At 42.1% G+C, this 22,367-nt stretch overlaps 3 protein-coding genes across 3 annotated transcripts; all 3 read left to right on the forward strand.

The window, feature by feature from the left end:
- Window positions 1-2,212: 2,212 nt before the first annotated feature.
- LOC115165626 (trypsin I-P1) lies at window positions 2,213-8,473 on the forward strand. The gene is made up of 6 exons (XM_029718859.1): window positions 2,213-2,390; window positions 2,882-2,946; window positions 6,407-6,557; window positions 6,822-6,963; window positions 7,266-7,523; window positions 8,281-8,473. Exons 2-6 carry the CDS (start codon window positions 2,892-2,894, stop codon window positions 8,440-8,442), a joined length of 768 nt encoding a protein of 255 aa, XP_029574719.1. The 5' UTR covers window positions 2,213-2,390; window positions 2,882-2,891; the 3' UTR covers window positions 8,443-8,473.
- Window positions 8,446-13,520, forward strand: LOC115165627 (cytidine deaminase-like). Its single transcript, XM_029718860.1, has 5 exons — window positions 8,446-8,531; window positions 10,114-10,338; window positions 11,700-11,811; window positions 12,229-12,286; window positions 12,981-13,520. The coding sequence occupies exons 2-5, from the start codon at window positions 10,137-10,139 to the stop codon at window positions 13,119-13,121; spliced, it is 513 nt and encodes a 170-aa protein (XP_029574720.1). The 5' UTR covers window positions 8,446-8,531; window positions 10,114-10,136; the 3' UTR covers window positions 13,122-13,520.
- A 4,057-nt stretch (window positions 13,521-17,577) lies between these two features.
- On the forward strand, window positions 17,578-22,244 carry pink1 (PTEN induced kinase 1). Its single transcript, XM_029718866.1, has 8 exons — window positions 17,578-18,066; window positions 18,321-18,599; window positions 18,874-18,980; window positions 19,113-19,295; window positions 20,017-20,180; window positions 20,435-20,562; window positions 20,705-20,935; window positions 21,172-22,244. The coding sequence occupies exons 1-8, from the start codon at window positions 17,716-17,718 to the stop codon at window positions 21,451-21,453; spliced, it is 1,725 nt and encodes a 574-aa protein (XP_029574726.1). The 5' UTR covers window positions 17,578-17,715; the 3' UTR covers window positions 21,454-22,244.
- The last annotated feature ends 123 nt before the right edge of the window (window positions 22,245-22,367 follow it).

Here is a 22,367-nt window from a genome sequence, read left to right on the forward strand (position 1 = left end):
TATATAATTTCACACAACATATCAATACAGATGTAGGATCTTAATTTGAGACAGTTTGCTACAGCAGGAAAATAATCCTGCAGCATCTGGAAATGTGAATTATTATGTGGTTTATAATTAACTGACATTTTTGTAGGGGTTGATAAATTATTAGTAAAATCAAGTCTGAAATTTCAAAATGGAAATTACAAACTTCAGAAGCTTTTTAAAACCTCAAATACACTAAAAGTGTTACATTTCCTGTAAAAATCAAATTAAGATCCTACATCTGTATGATATATCACTAACATGATAGTCAGAGAAGAATAGCGTTGAGCATAATTGATTGTATAATGCTTTCTTTAAAATGATCAAATTTTCCATTTGTGAATATGTGGGAAATATTGTAAACGTATGCAGTTGAATTGCCAACAGTATGATATACTGTGTGAGACACAGTACAGTAATGTGACACTGCTTTTCCATTCATAGACAGGAAGAGATAAACATCAAATCTAATTTTGTCAGTTGCGCCGAATACAACAGGTGTAGACCTTATCTTGAAATGCTTACTTACAAGCCCTTAACCAACAATGCAGTTCAAGAAATAGAGTTAATAAAATATTTACAAAATAAACTAAAGTAAAAAATGTAATAAAAAGTAACACAATAAAATAACAATAAGGAGGCTTTATACAGGGAGTACCGGTACCGAGTCTTTTGGACCTAGACTTGGCGCTCCGGTACTGCTTGCCATGCGTTATCAGAGAGAACAGTGTATGACTTGGGTGACTGGAATCTTTTACCATATTTTGGGCCTTCCTCTGACACCGCCTAGTGTATAGGTCCTGGATAGCAGGAAGCTTGGCCTCGGTGATATACATGACCTAAATATACCCAATTTACCGTAAGAGCGTAATTGGAACAGGGTGCCACAAAGGCCCATATATAAAGCAGAGTCATGAGCGACTGTCTGTCCGTGGGCTACTTCAACCATCAGTCAAACACAGTCCTTGGGCATAACCTTGAAGCAGAACAGTGACTGATAGCAGGTAACGAGTGGCTTTAATAACATACTGTGGCTTATGTATTGATGAGCTCTATAGGAAATTGTTAGGTTTTGTATGATCAATGTATCTCAATAGGCTCAGGCCTGATTTGTAACAAGTATATTCATAGTACAACTTCTCAGTGTATTCAAGAGTAATGAAAGAGTTGGTTTAGAATTTATCTTCAAAACGGTTTCTGTCCATTGGGAATTGCCCTATTTAGGTGTGAAGTATAGAATCGGAGATGGGATCAGACAACAACAGAAAAGTTGATCTCAATGACACTGTAAATATAAACTATACAGTATCTACACACTATAACTCCCCAATGTAATGATGCATGATACTGTAACTATACACTATACAGTATCTACACACTATAAGTCCCTAATGTAATGATGCATGATACTGTAAATATAAACTATATCATACTGTATCTCTAGAGTATAAGAATTGGAACAAACATGATTATAATGTAACTACTAGTATTTCATTCATACTTGAAACTGCAAAACTTACACTTGTCATTATCACGGTTCCCCATTAGGATCTGTTTCTGGAAATACCTATTTGGATAAAATGCAGAAATGATTTATTTCACCTTTATTTTAAAAGGGAGTCATACTGAGATCAAGGTCTCTTTTACAGATGAGCCCCGGAAAATACAGGGGGCAGAAAATACACATCAAAATATAAATACAAAATGCATGCAGAAGTTGATAACCTGATATGGTGCAATACACAGATCGTAATGTTGTCTTTAAATGTGGTAATTAGGAGCATACAGCGTGTGGGCGTTTCTGTTATTTTCATGTATGTATTATCAGTGTAGCGCCTTTGTTTTTTTGAGGATGCATGACCACACACATAAAACCATAAGATGTTATTCATATTTGGATAGGCCTATTGTTCAAGTCATTTACATCATGCAAAGGGGATAAATGTAGCTTTTTATATTTGCTATAATAATACTGTTTTTTAATGCCACAATACATTAATTCTTATCTAACACCACCCCCATTCAATCCAATCAGCACAATAAACCGATGAACTCTTATTATGTTCACGTCTTGGGCTTGACTGGAGAAAGGTGTTCAATTCCCAGCTACCTCCACTCAACAATGAGCCCCAAGATGCAATCAAGAAAAGGCTTAGAAATGGAGATAATGGAGGACACAATGTTTTGTCATGGACTAGGTCAGTCTCTGTCTTGTGTTGTGGGATAAACCATTTCATATGCATGATGGGACATAACAAAGCCAAATAAAAGGGCATGGTATCATTCTAAAAGGCGAGAGGAGAACCCTGGAACCACCAGTTGGAGATACCAGAAGGCTGTGCAGTGAAGGATTGTGGCTGTTGGTGAGTAGCAAAACTTCTAGATACTTTCATGGGTTTTTTGGTGCATATTTTATGTAAAACATTTAAGTTAATTTTTTTAAGTCCATTGTTACTTACATGGGGTCAAAAGCTACATCTACTCAAAGATATGGGATTGCTTTATTAAAATCAATGACCTTATTACATGAATTCTATCAGTCAAGTTATTGAATTTTACATGTGAAATTTTGTTTAAACTACACTGAATACCTTTCTAAGGGAAAAGAGCAAGTTTGAAGAGTTACAGGATGTCGTCTTCAATCATCTCAGTGGTCCTAACACGGGATGGGATGTATCTCATGTAAAAATCACATAATTGAGGATATCAGAAAAATACTTTGATCTCTCAGAAGCTGTGAGGGATTTTGTCTTGAGATAAAACAATCCCTAGGACATCTATGTAGGCTAGAAACACTGCTATGTTATTATTGGGGAGTTCTCTAATCAAATTCTATGTGTTTCCATGTTTCAAGTGAAGTAAACATGGAACAGTTGACATGGTCTGCAGTGCTGCTCCTACTGGCTCTCTCAGTCAGAGGTAGGTTACTACTAGATCACACTTGGATCATAAAAAAAATACTTGTAATAGGCCATATGTGTAAACAGTACAAATACGCCTTGAATTCTAGAAGGATGAATAAAATCCCAGTATGGTTTGGGGCAGAGTAAAAACAGTAAATAGAGTACTCTGAAAGGTAGATGCTTCTGGATGCGGTCTGTACACTTGTTTGTGTGCCTGTTTGTGTGACTGTTTGTGTGCCTGTTTGTGTGCTGGCTGTAGAGTGGAAACAAAGACACAGCTAAAGGAGCTATGATTAGCCTAAGTCCGGCCCTGAATACCCATTGTATGTTACAGCATATCCTCATCATCATGGGTCTCAGGTCCAGGATCCTATGACATTTGAAGTCCCTACAGTCCAGGTTACATGATTGGACTAACATTGTTACAATATGTAATAGCATGTGAAGTTAAGCCACGTGAAACCTGTAGCACACTAGAAACGCATATGTGGTACCATGTGACTCTGGCGACAGCTAAAAGTACGATGTTGATGCTTTATAAAAGTACAACAATTTACAGTACGCTGCCAATATCCAGCTGGTTAGTATTTGTGTCACGCCCTGACCTGAGAGAGAGGGTTTGTTTTTCTATGTGGTTAGGTCAGGGTGTGGGGTGGGCATTCTATGTTTTATTTTCTATGTTTTGGCCGGGTATGGTTTCCAATCAGAGGCAGGTGTCTATCGTTGTCTCTGATTGGAAGCCATACTTAGGCAGCCTTTTTTCCACCTGTGTTTGTGGGATCTTGTTTTTGTATTGCTGTTAGTAGCCTGCAAAACTTTTTGTTCGTTGTGTTGTTCATTGTTTTGTTTTTTGCCGGTTCACCATTAAATAAAATATGATGAACCCAACCCACGCTGCGCCTTGGTCGACCTTTAACGACGGACGTTACAGAAGATCCCACCACCAAAGGACCAAGCAGCGTGGGCCGATGGACTGGACATGGGAGGACATCCTGGATGGCAAAGGATCCTGGACGTGGGAGGAGATCCAGGCCGGAAGGGATCACCTCCCATGGGAACAGGTGGAAGCAGCGAGGGAGGTACAGCGACGAGATCAACAGGCAAGGCAACAACGGAGGCCCGAGAGGCAGCGCCAAAAACAATTTGGGCGGGGCACACGGGTAGATTGGCTAAGGTGGTTTTAAGACCTGAGCCAACTCCCCGTGCTTACCTTGGGGAGCGAGTGACCGAGCAAGCACCGTGTTATGCGGTGATGCGCACTTTGTCGCCAGTGCGCAATCACAGCCCGGTGCGCTCGGTGCAAGCTCCTCACCGTTGCCATGCTAGAGTTGGCCATCAGCCAGGAAGAAGTGCGCCGGCTCAGCGTATCTGGTCTCCAGTGCGTCTCTACGGCCCAGGTTATCCTGCGCCTGCTCTACGCACGGTACCCCCCATTCACCAGCGCAGCACAGTCCATCCTGTACCAGCGCCCCGCCCTTGCTGGGCTACAGTGACCATCCAGCCAGGACGGGGTGTGCCAGCCCTGAGCTCCAGACCTCCGGGGCACCTCCACGGCCCAGTATACCCTGTGCCTGCTCTGCGCACCCAGTCTCCTGTGCGTCTCCCCAGTCCGGTGAGACCGGTTCCAGCTCCACGTAGGAGGCCTCCTGCGACGCTCCCCAGTCCGGAGCCTCCAGCGACGCTCCTCAGTCCGGAGCCTCCAGCGACGCTCCTCAGCCCGGAACCTCCAGCGACGCTCTCCAGTTCGGAGCCTCCAGCAACGTTCTCCAGCCCCGAGTCTTCAGCGACGGTCTGCAGCCCCGGGTATTCAGCGGCGGCCTGTAGCCCAGAGTCTTCAGTGGCAGTCGGCAGTTCAGAGCCTCCGGCGCTGATCCACGGTCTGGTTCCTCCGGTGACACGGAAGCGGGGGATCAGCGGGCGGTGTGGGGGCTACGCCCCGAACCAGAGCCGCCGCCAAGTATAGATGCCCACCCGGACCCTCCCCTATCGGTTCAGGTTTGCGGCTGGGAGTCCGCACCTTTTGGGGGGGGGGGGGGGGGTACTGTCACGCCCTGACCTGAGAGAGAGGGTTTGTTTCTCTATGTGGTTAGGTCAGGGTGTGGGGTGGGCATTCTATGTTTTATTTTCTATGTTTTGGCCGGGTATGGTTTCCAATCAGAGGCAGGTGTCTATCGTTGTCTCTGATTGGAAGCCATACTTAGGCAGCCTTTTTTCCACCTGTGTTTGTGGGATCTTGTTTTTGTATTGCTGTTAGTAGCCTGCAAAACTTTTTGTTCGTTGTGTTGTTCATTGTTTTGTTTTTTGCCGGTTCAACGTTAAATAAAATATGATGAACCCAACCCACGCTGCGCCTTGGTCTACCTTTAACGACGGATGTTACAATTTGTTTGTAAATAATGCACACAGTTTACAACTGTTTCAGAATTAACATTGTTTTTCTAATATTGGCCACAGAGCATCAGGCCTTGAACATTCCTTTTTCAGCCATCTGTTCAATTAGTGTATCCATAACGGTTTTTAATGTACACTGTAAAAAATATCGTGTTAGTTCCACTTTTAAAAAAAATGGCAACTTTTTGCATCAGCTTTTTGAGTATTTCCAACATGGTGTATTTTTACATATAATATATTTCCCTTTTAGTGTTTCACAAACACTAATATATAAAGTCCAGCATAAAACAATGGCTACGATCCAACTTAATTTGAGCAAATCCAGAACTGTCATTGTACATTAGATCTACTTAATCTTTCTGATTATGTAGTTACTTTCATTGATCGTGCCTTAGTGTGGCTTTATGAACTTCATCGCTCAACATTTTCATCCACTTTAGCAGGAATTTGTTGAGCACAGTGCTCATTCCACTAGCACTAACTAGCTTGATGTATTTGCCTCTGTCAAGAGCGACTCACATGATCTTATTAATGGTGAGAATGGGTGCTCTCATCATTTAAGGTCAATTTGCCAGACAGTTTTGATATCCATTCATCATGATCCATTACACCTCATTCCCTAACAAACTGTTTGATACTAATATAGAAATGAGCCTTTCATTCTTCAAACATGCGTACATTGTGTAAAAGTATCATAAAGTAAAAAAAAAAAACGATGACCCACAATCCTCTGAAAACAGCCACATGGCAAGTTGTTGGAAGAATTTAAAATTCTTAAATAGAAAGGAAATATTATGAAAATGTAAATTAAACAAAATGTTCCTTGTTGTTTTTACACAGAAATAGTTGTTTAGATTATGCATTCATCTTATGTTGAATCAAACTTTTTCGTTACAGGTGTAGTGAAGTAAAGTACTAATTATATTCACATAAAGATGACAACTACATTATTTATGTCAAAATAATTATATTTTCATGTATAATTTACTAACCACTTGAATAATTTTGTATGCACAATGCACATGTAGGAATTCAGATGACTAATTCAGATTAATAACAAACTGTCCTCTCAATCTAATCCACAGAGACATTGACACAGAGAATCATCGGAGGACAAGAAGTCGAACGGTACTCTATCAAGTACCAGGCATCTATACAGTATAACAGGAACCACTACTGTGGAGCCACCCTCATTCGGCCCCAGTGGGTGGTGTCTGCTGCCCACTGCTGGAGACCGTGAGTACTGACTACAATTATGGCATAGTAGTGTCACAGTTGAAGGGAAGGTCAACTCTATCCTATTGCATAAAACAATGAACAGATGCTAGAAGCCAACAGTCAATTACATAAAAAAATTCAAAGGTCCAGCTCGCACTTGAATGAGCAAATGTTTTGGGGGTGGGGAATAGTAGTGTATTATGTTGTAGGTTCTATATGCATCCTCTCCAATTCCCCTGGACATAGTTCTTACTAGATTGGATCATGTCTGTTCCTCCTAAGGGCCCAGCTGATCCAGGTGGTTTTGAGTGAGCACAGTCTGGTCGAGGAAGAAGGCTTCGAGCAAGTGTTCAACATCTCCAAGATCTTGGTCCACTATAGCTACAACTACAAGACTTTCAACAACGACATCATGCTCATCAAGGTAAGAGACTTTCCATTCCATTACCATGAGGTAGAGACGTGCATACCACTTACAATGAAGCTTGGGAAAGTGGTATGCTAGTGTAGATATTTGAACCTATCCATGTTGTTAATGTGTTTCAATATTTCAGTTAGTCTACTCACTGCATAACTTCGGATACTGCTGCAGCTTAGACATTGTACCATAACATTGACTCCGCCCCCTTTGATCCCTTCTCTCTGATTGGTCAGCATCTGATTGTGTGCCTCCTGATTGGTCAGCAGCATCTGATGTTGTGCCTTTCCTGTGGTTGTGTGTTCCAGCTCAGTGAGCCAGCCAAGCTCAATGCCTACGTTCAGCCTGCCCCACTGCCAGAAGACGACACCCCTGCTCTCCCAGGGTACACCACCTGTAAGGTGAGCGGCTGGGGCGTCACGCATATCTACAGCTACTTCCTGTCCCCTGTGCTGCGTGCTGTGGATGTGCAGACCATTCCTTACTGCCACAACTACTACTACTGGAGGATCACAGACAACATGATGTGCGCTGGGTCTCGCTTTGGTGGCAAGGACTCCTGTCAGGTACAGACTAGCCTAATCTTCCCAGAATCAAATATTCTTTTCTTAACCTTTATTTAACCAGGGAGTCATGCTGAGACCACACTCTTAAAAAAAGGGTTCTGTGGCTGTCCCCATATGAGAATCCTTTTTGGTTCCATTAGGAACTCTCTGTGGAAAGGGTTCTACATGGAAGGCAAAAAGGTTCTACCTGGAACCAAAAGGGTTCTATCTGGAACCAAAAATGTTTTTTCAAAGGGTTCTCCTATGGGGACAGCCTAAGAACCATTTTAGGTTCTAGATAGCCCTGCATGAAATGATCAATACACATCAATTACACAATACATGACAAGCAAACACAAAACATGAAAAGCAGAACACATCTGTCACAAGAGCGTAGGTATAGACTGCTATGAATAATATAGGGTGTGGGCCTTTAAAACTGGGCCAGAGCCAATGGAATTGATTTAGTTTGAATTATGGAAATGTACAGTATGAGGTTCAGATAAGGGACATCAGATGCTGATCCCCAGATCACAGGACATTCTTTAAAACCACAACAATGGCATTTCAATGGCAGAAGAAAGTGAGAAAATAAAATATCACAATTTCACAATTTAGTCATAGAATAGAAAAACAGACACAAAACAGTGTTATGTAAAATGTGTAGTAACTAACATGAAATTGGCCAGATACGAGTGGTGTATTCACACTTTATATCCCTACCAAAAGGACTAGAGCTTTTGTTCATCATTGTGTCTTTTGTGTTATTGTACTACAGGGCGACTCAGGCGGACCCCTTATCTGCAATGGAAACTTGGAAGGCATCGTCTCATGGGGAATCAGCTGTGCCAACCCTTACTTCCCAGGAGTCTACACTCAAGTCAGAATGTATGTCAGATGGATGGACTGGATCATCAACAGTGACAACCCCAACAACTGAATCAAGACCAATGTCCAGGAAGGGTAGCGCATCCAGGGAAGAGAACAGTTCCACAATGAATTGAATAGAAGGACATAAATCACCATGAGGTAAAATAAAATACTACACTATTCCACTCCTGCTTGTCAGTTTTAAACCATATGAACAAGAGCAGTGGCTGTGGCCTCACATTAGCTGTGAGTAGAGGGCCAACATAGAAGCAATATTAGGGCAAGTAGCACAGAGATCCTACAGTATGTCATTCTGTGTGGAAGAGCAATAAACCACCATTTTCTCATTCATTTAGTTAGCTTTGGACACTGACTAAATTATGTCTTTACAGATATCAGATTTAAGCATTGAGGTTCTGAGGTTGTAAGAATCTGATGATTATTAACCTTGTATTAAACCTACATACATGATTGACAGTTCAACTTTGTTATTCTGTTGTGAAGAGAGAAAAAATGCTATATAAACTGTTAAGATTCTTGCTTGAAATGTACTGATTCATGTTACCATACTAGAACGCATTAATTACTTTACATGTATAAGGTATGTATATTTTGGGGTCAATGTTTCTGAGGAGAGAGGTGAAAGGCAATTGTTAGTCTCTGATAAGGCAGGACAGCTGCGGAACTAAGGAGGAGTGAGGAATGCGTCTCGAGGTCAAATCAACAGATGAAGTGGGAAGAAACCTATGGGAGGGGGGCCAGAGGGGCCCACCACAATGTCTTTCCTACTGTAGTACTTTTAAAATGTATTTGACCTTTATTTAACTAGGCAAGTCAGTTAAGAACACATTTTTATTTACAATGATGGCCTACCGAGGAACAGTGGGTTAACTGCCTTGTTCAAGGGCAGAACTACAGACTTTTACCTTGTCAGCTCGGGGATTCAATCCAGCAACCTTTCGGTTACTGGTCCAATTCTCTAACAACTAGGCTACCTGCCGCCCCAGGTAGAATAAGGTTTTATTAAATATATATATATGTGCTTGTGTAATCATGCCTTGTCTTTACAGCTGTATGACCCAGTGAGTGAATAAACTTGGTATGAGCTTTATCTAGTTGTCCGTTTGAGTTTTTACTCAGTTTGTTCAGAACCTATCAAAACCCAATCTATTATTATAGGTTTTTATTATAATTATTAAACAATCATCATACAAACACTCTATAACAATAAATAGTTAATTTTTTGGTATTAGGTCTTTCTGTGTTTTTTTTATTTACATTTTTACCCTCACTGCACATACATGTATCAATCAATCATAATTTACTTGTTATAAAGATTTGGTACAAGTCTGCAGGTATAATCAATAATGCATTATGATACATGATTTTGCATAAGGGATTGTAAGACTTGTCATAAGCATACGAATGAGCCATTATAATTTAAGTAACCCCTGTTTAAAGGAAAGTCATTAGCCAGAGTAAAGTAATGATAAAGGTTGGGGTCAATTGCATTTCAAATCAGTACATTCAGGAAGTAGGAATTGCCCCCCAACCCTATATGGTAATGATCTCTTTAAAAGTCATTACACACGCTAGGCTTCCCCTGAAGAGTGCGCCAGTGCCCCTCCCACCCAGACCATGTGTGAGCTGTGGGGCTCTTAAAAACCTGCTTGTTGGGTACAGCTTTCAATCCATCCACTCTCTATTTCCACCTTTTATCTCTCATTTTCTCTCTCAACAGACACTTACAAAGAAAGGGTTGGTATGACAGACTTCAGGATCGGTGAGTTAAGGGTAGACGGAGCAGACACAGAAGCCAGGAATCACTCGAGTGAAGAGGACAATGAGGATTGGATTAAACCTCTTATTCACCAGTCCCAGGGGGCTAAAGAGTTTGCCTACTGTCCCTACAGTAAGTTCCGGGTGGGGGCAGCCCTGTTGGCACATGATGGGACAGTTTTTACAGGTGAGGGGCTTTCAAATAATATAATAATAAGAATACATGGGTTTTGGCTGATAAAAATGCTTCAATTTATTTATTTAGTATGTTGAATACTGCCGTAACTCTTCAGGTGGCTTAAAATAACTACAGTCATGATAATTTATAACAATGTTATGCACCATGGAGTAAAGAACATTTAATGGTATTCTGTTAACCTGTTAAGTAATGGAAATAGAAAAATAACATAACAATAGAGAGAAAAATTATTAAAAATATAATAACTTCGAACATCCTTTGATGTTATAAAGTTTGTTGACAGGCCATACGATAAAGTCAGACAGGTCAGAGGATAAGGTCAGACAGGCCAGTGGATAAAGTCAGACAGGCCAGAGGATAAAGTAAGACAGGCCAGAGGAAAAAGTCAGACAGGCCAGACGATAAAGTCAGACAGGCCAAAGGATAAAGTCAGACAGGCCAGAGGATAAAGTCAGACAGGCCAGAGGATAAAGTCAGACAGGCCAGAGGATAAAGTAAGACAGGCCAGAGGATAAAGTCAGACAGGCCAGAGGATAAAGTCAGACAGGCCAGAGGATAAAATCAGACACGTCAGTGGATAAAGTCAGACAGGCCAGAGGATAAAGTCAGACAGGCCAGAGGATAAAGTCAGACAGGCCAGAGGATAATGTCAGACAGGCCAGAGGATAAAGTCAGACAGGCCAGAGGATAAAGTCAGACAGGCCAGTGGATAAAGTCAGACAGGCCAGAGGATAAAGTCAGACAGGCCAGAGGATAAAGTCAGACAGGCCAGAGGATAAAGTCAGACAGGCCAAAGGATAAAGTCAGACAGGCCAGAGGATAAAGTCAGACAGGCCAGAGGATAAAGTCAGACAGGCCAGAGGATAAAGTCAGACAGGCCAGAGGATAAAGTCAGACAGGCCAGTGGATAAAGTCAGACAGGCCAGAGGATAAAATCAGACACGTCAGTGGATAAAGTCAGACAGGCCAGTGGATAAGGTCAGACAGGCCAGAGGATAAAGTCAGACAGGTCAGTGGATACAAACAGGATCTTTCTGATTCAGTATTGGTTGTGTCTGTTCTATTGTGTCTGTTCTGCTTGAAGTCACAACCCAGACATTTTAAAGATGTCGATTTTAGGTTGATTTTCTACATTCCTGTTCAGTGCAGGTCATATGAGACATGAATATATGTGACACTAAGATTGCCCTTAGAAGCATCAAATTGACCCCTTTGAGTGTGAGTCAAGAATGATAATTGAGAGTCATTATTTTATAGTGTTATTAAATGAAGTGATGTGTTCTGTTTTTAATGTGATGCCATGCCAGAGATTCCAGGAACTCTTACAAATGCAGAACTTTTCTTAACAGGATGCAATGTAGAAAATGCTAGCTACAACCTTGGCCTCTGTGCAGAGAGGACCGCTATTGCAAAAGCTGTTTCCGGGGGATACAGAAGTTTTAAGGCTATTGCCATTGCCAGGTACATACTTTTTTAAACTTTGCCTTGTTTCTGAGTAAACAACGGTCAGTTGATCGATGATGTCTGAATCCCAAAAAAGTATTGATTCAGTCATCCTGTTGATTTCATCAAGTTAAGATTAGTACATACAATTATTAATGACCCTCATCATAGAGTTCATTGGGTTTTGCTTCCCCTCGGAGTGTGTAGATGGTTATAAACCATTCTACTATCAAAGTCATGCTGATATAAACAGTAATTTGGGGTATGTCTTAGTCTTCCTGAAATGTTCAGTAGATAATTAATAGAGAAAATACAAAAAAAGTTGTAATTTCTGCACAACTATACTATTATGGTCAACACTAAGTATATTGGTGCACACAGTACTAAAAATGACCATTGAGGGTAATGTTGTTAATGACATGATTGATTTTGTAGTGACCTGGAAGACCAGTTCATCTCACCATGTGGAGGTTGCAGACAGTTCATGAGAGAGGTACATAAATGATTTAAACAACTTAGATATGTGAATGAGTGCATTGATAATGGAACAAAGGTCTAAACCATGAAATCACCATGTATGGTTGTTTTAAAATCAAAGGTACTTCACACAGCCTGAACCCGTACCTGGACATGAGGAGACGAGATCTCCTCTGACGCCCAGGATCCTTCAATTCAAAGTCCCATTAACCAGCTCTGCAAACGTTATCATGTCAAAATATGTTCACTACCACAAAAACATGGAGTTTCGCAGAACAGCTGTCGTCATTACTGCCGTTACACACGGTCTGTACTTCCAAAAAAGGTCTAAATAAAAAGTACCTATTTTTTTGGACCAAGTGCCCACGCGCCAAATACACCTTCGGCACCTCCAATGAAGTCACTCTGCCACGTACAGGTTGGTTGATCCAGCAGCAGAACAGTATCACAAAAGATAACTAATAAAAATATAGATTTATACCTAACGGCAGTAATGGCGATAGTTGCTCTTCAAAACTCCATATTTTGATGAGCACTGAACGTATTTTGACATTATAACGTTTCCAGAGCTGGTTAATGGGACTTTGAATTCAAGGATCCTGGGCGTCAGAGACTGATCTTGTCTCCTCAAACCCAGGTACTGGTTCACACACAGCCATGCATCTATAATGGAAAAATTTCAAATAATCCAATTTCCCTTTTCTTTGTAGTTTGGTGATCATTGGTCCGTCTACCTATCCAAGCCTGATGGTTCTTACAAGGAAATGACTATAGAAGACCTGCTTCCTGTGTCCTTTGGGCCCGAAGACCTGAAGAAAAAGAGATTGTTCACCACAAAGAATGGGTCATAATAGTATTCAAAAGACAAGAGGCAAAACCAGAATCGTTCATAACGGCATTACAAGTCTGTGAAATGTTAGACTGCTGGGCTGGATAATGGGCTGATTTGCCAGCCAATAGGACTATACAATTTATTAGTTGAATAATGTCATTGGATATTATTTTTCTTCTGTCTTGCCTTTGAAATTAGGAAAATCTGTCTCAATGTGTTTTCTAACAAGTGTTTGAAATGCAGTAAATTACATCAAATGATATTATGCTACACAACTCATAATCACATTAGTTTTTGTATGTGTATGATTTGCGAGTGTTTGTTTGAAGTATGAAGTATCAGTGTTGAAAATGCATTTTGATGTATTACTCATTAATATTACAATATTTTAGGACATTTGTGTAAAGTTTTGAATGTGTTTAGGCCTATTTGCATCATTTGCTGACACCAATAACATTGTCATTGTCTCTTTAATTCTAAAAACAGGTCAAGTTTAAAAAAAAACGTCATGTGACACTAAGAAGCACGTTCTCTGTGACTGTTCCAGTTGGTTTACATAACTATTCGTCCTTGTGTTGTGTAACGTTGGGAAGGTAGTTTCCTGTTTGGGAGTGGAAGGGTATCAAGCGCATGAAGCGAGACGGTGGATGGTGGTTGGAAGAGCGCGCTTGTTTGAAATGGAAAAGCGTCGCGCTAGCTTTTGATAAAGAAGAACATCAAGACCTAGCAGCTGCTTTATAACTGGGATGCAGTGTTGAGTAGTTGATCTAGAAGTTTTGGAGAGACTACCGAAAGATAGGGAGGGTGTTGATCCATCTGATTTGTTTAAGAGACGTCTAGATTTTATTTATTTTATGTTTATTTATTTAACCTTTATTTAACTAGGCAAGTCAGTTAAGAACAAATTCTTATTTACAATGACGGCCAAACCCGGACGACGCTGGGCCAATTGTGCGCTGCCTCATGGGGCTCCCAATCACGGCCGGATGTGATACAGCCTGGAATTGAACCAGGGACTGTAGTGACACCTCTTGCACTGAGATGCAGTGCCTTACTCGAGAGCCCACTGCGCCACAGGATTTTGTGGCCATTTGCACAGATGGTTCAAAAGATCCAAGGACATAACATACTGTGTCAGCATTTGTACTGCAGGAATGTGGGGTGGAAGTCAGGAAACGTATTACAGATCATCTGTATGTATATACTGCAGAGCTGATGGCCATACTGTTGGCCTTGCAGTGGATGGAGGAAGTCAAGCCAGACAGAGTAGTTATTTGCTCTGATTCATGTGCAGTGTTAATGAGTCTCCAGTCATTTAGGTCACGTAGCAGACAAGACCTGCTTTATGAGGTGTTACAAACCCATGGCAGGAATAGACAGATGGGTATACAGATAAGATTTACTTGAATCCCAGCCCGTGTGGGGGTGGAGGGGAACGAGGCAGTTGATGTACTGGCTAAACAAGCACTTAGTAGTGGGGATGTTGATGTTGTAGTTTCAATGAGCAAGGCAGAGGCAAAAAGCCTGATATGGACAGTGATGGTGCAGAGATGGTGGGAGCAGTGGAATAGCGATACTAAGGGCAGGCATTTATTTCAAGTACAGAGTAAAGTCGAAGAGGGGAGGACGGCAGGAAGGGACAGAAGAGAGGAGGCTATTTTTAAAAGATTAAAGGTTGGACACAGCCGGTTGAAGAGGACCTTAAATGTGATAGGAAAGCATCCAACAGGAAAGTGTGATTATTGCCAGGAAACAGAGACCTTGGAGCATGTATTGCTACAGTGTGGGAAGTATCAGAGAGAAAGAGAGAGGCTGAGATCTAGTATGAGGGAAAAAGAGATACAGGAAATGAGTTTTAAATGTATATTGAGTAGAACGTCATTAGATATAGTATCAAATATTTTGTTATATTTTTTAAGAGCAACGGGACTGGCAGGTAGGATTTAGTTTCTCCCTGTCTCTGGCCCATACTTCAGTACAGTAAGTGGTGGTAATGCATCATCACGTTGGATGCTAACCGCTGATAAACCCCACAGAAGAAGAAGAAGAGTGCTACATCCTGATGGGTTCATTCTGATTGTACGGAGATTGTGACAGCCGGTTAAATGGCGTCCCTTGAGAAGGCAAGAACAAGATGTATGTCAGGAGAAATGCAGTATTATCACAAGGAGACGTATACTTGGAATTTGGAGGAGCAATGGAGAGAAAAAGAGAGGCAGAGGAGGTCTAAGAGAGAGAGGGAGGAAGAGGGTGAGCTTGAGTCAGTTAAAAATGGTGGGAAAAAGGGAGGCAGAGGAGGTCTAAGAGAGAGAGGGAGGAAGAGGGTGAGCTTGAGTCAGTTAAAAATGGTGGGAAAAAGGGAGGCAGAGGAGGTCTAAGAGAGAGAGGGAGGAAGAGGGTGAGCTTGAGTCAGTTAAAAATGGTGGGAAAAAGGGAGATGGTTTGTTAAAGAAGAATGGTAGAAAGTGTAAGCAGAGTGAGCTGAAGACAGGAGGAGAAATGGAAGTGAATGAGGGTGCAGTACCTGATCTGGTAGGTGTGGTGAAGTTCTCTGAGCCATAGGCTTGCACCAAGGGTCAGGATAAAGATGAGTACATATTTATTTAAACATTTTTAACCCATTTGTGGTTTCAGGGTGTGTGAAAACAGAGTTGGGTGCTGTGGAATCGGTAACCAGAAGTGGTCTTGTGATAATTGTTTGTGTTTCTGCTGGTCAGTGGGAGAAGGCTCTCTGTGTTAAACGAATGGGGGCAAGAAATGTGAATTGTTTTGCTCTCAAGAAAAGGCCGCCATTGAAAGGAGTGATTACTGAGGTAGCGGTAAATGTAAAAGTTGACCAACTGAAGGGGAAGATTCCGGTGTTTGGGATGCTCGTCGTTTGGTGCAACGCAGACAGGGTGGTGTGAGTGGTGAAACAGAACAGTCATTGTCTGTTCTTTTGAGTTTTGATGTTGATTCTTTGCCCGACAAAGTGATGTTAGGATATATAAGGTATCCTGTACAAGCTTTTGTGCCGAATACATTATGTTGTTACAGGTGTCAAGCTTATGGGCATGTGGCAGCAGTGTGTAGGAGGGAGGTTCCTAGGTGTGAGAAGTGTGCAGAAGGGCATGAGACAAAGGAATGTGTAGCATTGGGGAAAGTAGTGGTATGTGTTAAATGTAGGGGTGCCCGTGGGGCTGGGGATCAGAAATGTCCCGTGCGAGAGAGGCAGGTTGAGGTTTCAAGGGTTAGAGTAGTGCAGAAGTTGTCATGCTGAGGCAGTGAAGAAAGTAGATAGATGGGTCAAGTGGGGGGGATCCGGAGAGGAGTGGTGGGAGTAGTAGCACTGTACCAGTACAGAGGGAGAGGTCAACAATTGATATATGTTTGAGTAAGATTGGATTTTTAGCATTTATAGCAATGGTTATCAACTGTACTGCAGGGAGGGAACGTAAGTCGCAGAAAATTGAGGTTGTGGTGGCAGCTGCAGAGAGGTATTTGGGTGTGCGAGACTTGACATCAGAAGAGTTACAGGGTGTGTTAAGTGGTGATCTCCCATCCTTTCAGGTTGTTGGCCTGAGGGATGACTAAATAGCACTTGGAAAGTTCCTCGGCGTACACATCACGGACAAACTGAAATGGTCCACCCACACAGACAGTGAGGTGAAGAAGGTGCAACAGCGCCTCTTCAACCTCAGGAGGCTGAGGAAATTTAGCTTGTCACTTAAAACCCTCACAAACTTCTACAGATGCACAATTCAGAGCATCCTGTCGGCTGTATCACCGCCTGGTACGGCAACTGCACCGCCCACAACCGCAGAGCTCTCCAGAGGGTGGTGTGGTCTGCACAACGCATCACCGGGGGCAAACTACCTGCCCTCCAGGACACCTACAACACCCGATGTCACAGGAAGGTCAAAAAGATCATCAAGGACAACAACCATCTGAGTCACTGCCTGTTCACACCGCTAACATCCAGAAGGCGAGGTCAGTACAGGTGGATCAAAGCTGGGACTAAAAGACTGAAAAACAGCTTCTATCTCAAGGCCATCAGACTGTTAAATAGCAATCACTAACTCAGAGAGGCTGCTGCCTACATACAGACTTGAAATCATTAGCCACTCTAAGAAATGGATCACTAGTCACTTTATTAATGCCACTTTAATAATGATGTTTACATATCTTGCACTATTCATCCCAGATGAATATACTGTATTTTATACTGTCTATTGCATCTCGTCTATGCCGGTCTGTCATGGCCCATCTATATATTTATATGTACATATTCTTATCCCATTCCTTTACTTAGATTTGTGTGTATTATGTAGTTGTTGTGGAATTGTTAGATTACTTGTTAGATATTGCTGCAATGTCGGAACTAGAAGCACAAGCATTTCGCTACACTCGCAATAGCATCTGTTAACTATGTGTATGTGACAATAAGATTTGATTTAAATAGCGGAGCAGTATAATGGAGTTGTACTCCAGTCGAGTAGGTGGCGGTAATGCAACATTTATTGGATGCCAACCGCCGTTAAACCTCATCGAATAAGAAGTGGTGTAACGTTATGAACGACGAGGACTGACGGAGAAAGTAAAAACAAAGCGAAACTTACATTTTTTGGTAAAGCATGTCTGTAAAACATGCCATCAGCCGTGGGGTGGAGTTGGGACGGTCTGTTATCCAGCTAGGTCTCCTCAAACCTGCTGGTCGACTTGCAGCAAAGTTCCGAGGTGAGCGTCTTCGTCAACCGGCCCGCACCGTTCAGCCTCAGACTTTCCTGCCAGTTCGGTACCGATATTTCCGCATGTCGTTGAGGGGTCTTGCAGCACAGCTGCAGTCTGGTGGTTTCAGGAGGTTTGGGGGCAGCGGCTCGCCAAGAAACAGAGCAGTGTTTTTGGCTTTCGGTCTCGGTGTGGGGTTGATCGAACAACAGCTCGATGATGATCGAAGGAGTGCTGCGACATGCCAGGATATCCAGGTAAACAACATGGATGTTGACAACAAATGGATCTACAAGTGCTAGCAATCTACAATGTAAAATATTTTATTGATATGTTGAAAAAAGGCATTTTTGTGAGTCATCAGTTTTTACCTTTAGTCTGGACAGGAATATCACATTTAAATATTACATTTAGTCAAATAAAATAATAATTACATATCTAATAATTTAATAACGTTAATAAAAATGTGTTATTTAATCTTAAAGGCCTACATTTCACCTCTTTTCTAAAGGCTGTGTTTACCAAGAAGTACTGCAGTCCTCTCAAGTCCTTCACCTCGGGCTACAAGCTGGAGGACTACGTTATTGGGAAGCAGATAGGAAAAGGCTCCAACGCTGCAGTGTATGAAGCTGCGGCACCATTCGCTGTGCCCAGGGACAGGGAGAGTGACCGGTGTTCCCTAAATGACCAGCCCAGTGAAGATGGAGAGGTGGCCAATGGGTCTCTGAGGAGCCCCTCCAGCTCCCTGTGCATCTATCCTCTAGCTGTCAAGATGATGTGGAACTTTGGGGTGGGTGTCTGTCAAGATAATGTCATTTTCCCCCGAAGTGTGCACTTGTTCACTTTCCTTCATTGATTTAAAGTGAAAGGACTGGTATAAGAAATTTGGTGGAAATCGTCTAGCCCATTCTTACACCAATCTACACTTCAGAAAAAATGACAGATTATTGGGGCACAAGGAGAGTTACTTTTTTAATTGTATTTTTTATATTACTGTAGAATACAGGCTATGTTCAGCGTGCAATTGGCATAGTAATAAGACTGTCTTCCCTGTTCCCCTGCAGGCTGGTTCATCAAGTGAGGCAATTCTGAGATCCATGTCCCAGGAGCTGGTCCCTGCAGGCCCTCTCGCCATGAAACAGGAAAAAGAGGAACAGATTGCACTAAATGGGTTAGTATCAGCAGTCAGTCATAGCATCAACTTACTTTCAATAGACACAAAATAGCCCAACATATTTTGAGTGTTTTGCCATGCATCAACAGAGTGCATTGCAAGTTTTATTTCCGTTGGTCTGTTTTGCAGGTATTTTGGGGAGGTGCCCAAGAGGGTTTCTGCCCACCCCAATGTGATCAGGGTGTTCCGGGCGTTCACAGCGGACGTACCCCTTCTACCCGGTGCCCAGGAGGAGTACCCTGATGTCCTGCCAGCCAGACTCAACCCTGAGGGCCTGGGCAACAACCGTACCCTGTTCCTGGTCATGAAGAAGTAACGATAATTCTCCCACATCCATCCTGTATCTCAGTGTCCCAGCCCCAGATTAACTTGTGTCATAGAAAGTTACACAATTACTCATGCAATCCTGCGTTTTACTCCTTAAGGAATAGTCTCTTGTTATATGCTAGTGTTTTTTCTAACCTGATACAAACTTGTCTTTGTGTGACTTAGCTAAGATCTGTTTAGGTGCGGCTGCAGCATGTGAGATCCCGTGGGGTTTACTATCTGCAGGAAGTCAGCTGTGTGGAACCTTGCAGGAAGGAGCACATTATAATGTGAACTGTGACAAAACGCAGTTAAACGGTTGAGCCCTCGTGCTATCAACCTGGGGCTATCTTAATCTGCACAGACACACCAATCGCCTTTTACACTGTTCCACCTGTTTCCACACATCTGCTAAACTGCCACGTAGACAAGGGGTTGTACTTTTTCTGTAAAAGCAGAAACCCGACTATGTTTAAGCTTTCAACTCTGAACCATTCTTGGTAATGGTTGATTGCTTCATTTTTGCTAATCTTATAATAAAGTTGTTGTTATAGGAATCTACAGTCTCTCTTCATATAACATTTCTGACAGTCAACTCTTGGACTAAAAAGCATTTGTTTTTTACCAGACCGGACCATTTTGTGTGCAGATTTGTCCATCCCAGTAGTTATTTGTTCACCCAACCTAGTGTAGTGTATACTGATCTTTCCTCCCCCTGTTTCCATAGTTACCCATGCACCCTGCGTCAGTACCTGGAGGTGAACGTGCCCAGCAGGAGAGAGGGCTCTCTGATGGTGCTGCAGCTGCTAGAGGGGGTCGACCATCTGTACAGACAGGGCATCGCTCACAGGGACCTTAAGTCAGACAACGTGCTCCTGGAGTTTGACTCAGGTCAGAGAGAGAGAGCAACAGGGCAAGCTCAGGCATGGTATCTTGAGTGTCATTAAGCTTTGCCATGTTTTTTAAAAGTTAAATATGAAATTAATTTACAAAAGACATGGTCAGAATTCTGTCTTGATCTTTTTTCTCTCTCCAAACGCAAATGAAGATATTTACATGGCATGTGATACTGATTAATTAATTCATGCTTATCATATTAGTTTTATTCAATTATCCTATTGCTATTTGGCATCTCTATTGTTCAGAGGGCTGCCCCCGCCTGGTAATCACAGACTTCGGCTGTTGTTTGGCTCAGAGTGACTCTAGTCTCCAACTACCCTTCAACACTATGTGGGTGAACAGAGGAGGCAACTCCTGCCTGATGGCACCTGAGGTAAGCTATCACAAGAGAAATTGAAAACAACAACCTATACAATCAAGATTCATGCAAGCATTGTCTCTTGTGACAGACTGTTAACATAAATGGAAACATTTTCCTGATTTTGGGATTAAAATACACCTCTATCTCTCTATAGGTTGTCACTGCAGTTCCTGGGCAGGGTGTGGTTATTAATTATAGCAAGGCAGATGCATGGGCTGTCGGGGCCATTTCTTATGAGATATTTGGCCAGGCCAACCCGTTCTATGGAGCAGGTGGACTGGACAGCAGGAATTTCCAGGAGATCCAGCTTCCTGCCCTGCCTGCCTGTGTATCTGCTGACATGCAACTAGTCGTCAAGCTGCTTCTGCGTAGGAACCCCAATAAGGTACAGAGTCTAGTAAGGAATTGAATTAGATTATATGACCACCACTTCGTTGAAGGGTATGTTAAAAATAATTTCCTAATTTCTCAGGGATTCTCAAGAGTATTTGTGTGAGAAACAAGATGAAGTTGTTCATTATGCAGTACTCCGTTCACTACGTAAGGGCTTGGTGATTAGTATTGGAAGTCATTATGTACACTATCAGAGAATCCCATGCTCCTATTGTTGTTTCTCTGCAGCGCCCCAGTGCCAGAGTGGCTGCCAACATGCTGCATCTGAGCCTCTGGGGAAGGCGTGCCCTTGCCAATCAGGACAGCGCTGGCATGAAGAAGCTAGCTGATTGGCTGCTGTGGCGGTCTGCTGTGGTGCTCTTGAGGGGCTATGGCCCCAGTGGGAGCTCGGTGGAGGTGGAGCTACAGAGGTGCTTCCTGTCTAACCTGGACCTGGAAGACCTCCGATTGGCTGTCAGCTTCCTCATGTATGGACGAGAACAGGGCAGAGCCAGCATCATGTCGCGTTAGGTCCTTTCAGTCTAACCCAGAGACATATATGTCTAACTCTGGTCTAACCCCTTGAGTTTGAATGTAGGTGAAAGTAGTGCCAGAGGTGGAAAATGGAATTTAAAAAAAGTCACTGAATTTGTGTGAACCCACCAATATAAAATCAAAATAGTTTCTCTCCCCATTTCCACCCCTGTCTATAGAGCTTTCAGGAAACAAATATAAGCACTTTTTAATTCATGCTAAGACTAGACTCCATATGTTGGGGGGGTTGAATTTTATTTTGGGAATTTTTGCACTTTATGTCCAGTTTGGACCTGGTCAATGACATGCTTGAGGTTTACCCCTTTGTTTGGTTTGTGTATTTTCCAAATCGTCACATTTTACCTGAGTTGCACCACTACGGTCTCATATAGACTATTCCATAGCCTCTATGAACATGTTTTTGACTAAGACCATGAGGTAGTCAATGTATTTACTGTATGTCAAGGATGATATTATAAAGCATCTAAATATCTCCAGATGGTTATGTAGCAGAATATCAGTTCAGATTTAATAGCAATACCAGATCACTGTATTTCACATTTTGAGTTAACAGTCCTTTATTTAAATAAAATGAAAGTCCATGCATGCAAAAATTGATTCATGGGACATTTTAGAATAAAGTCCTATAAAAATTACAGAATGAGTTTTGTCTCTGACAACAAACACTTTGTAAAGCTACATTTTGAATTGTGAGGATGCTTTTAATAAACACTGGATGTAGTGTAAAAGACATATCCAAAGATTATAATAAAGTGTTAGTGTTTGAACTTGGTGTTTCATTGAGTCCCTAGCGTTGATAGCAAAATAATGTGTTTCATTATCTAGCAAAGATTGTACGCTGATAAATAAAATATATTTCCCATCACCCCACCCCCCTTTTATTGCCTAGA

This window comes from Salmo trutta, chromosome 28 (genome assembly GCF_901001165.1).
Source record: "Salmo trutta chromosome 28, fSalTru1.1, whole genome shotgun sequence".
Lineage (NCBI taxonomy): Eukaryota > Metazoa > Chordata > Actinopteri > Salmoniformes > Salmonidae > Salmo > Salmo trutta.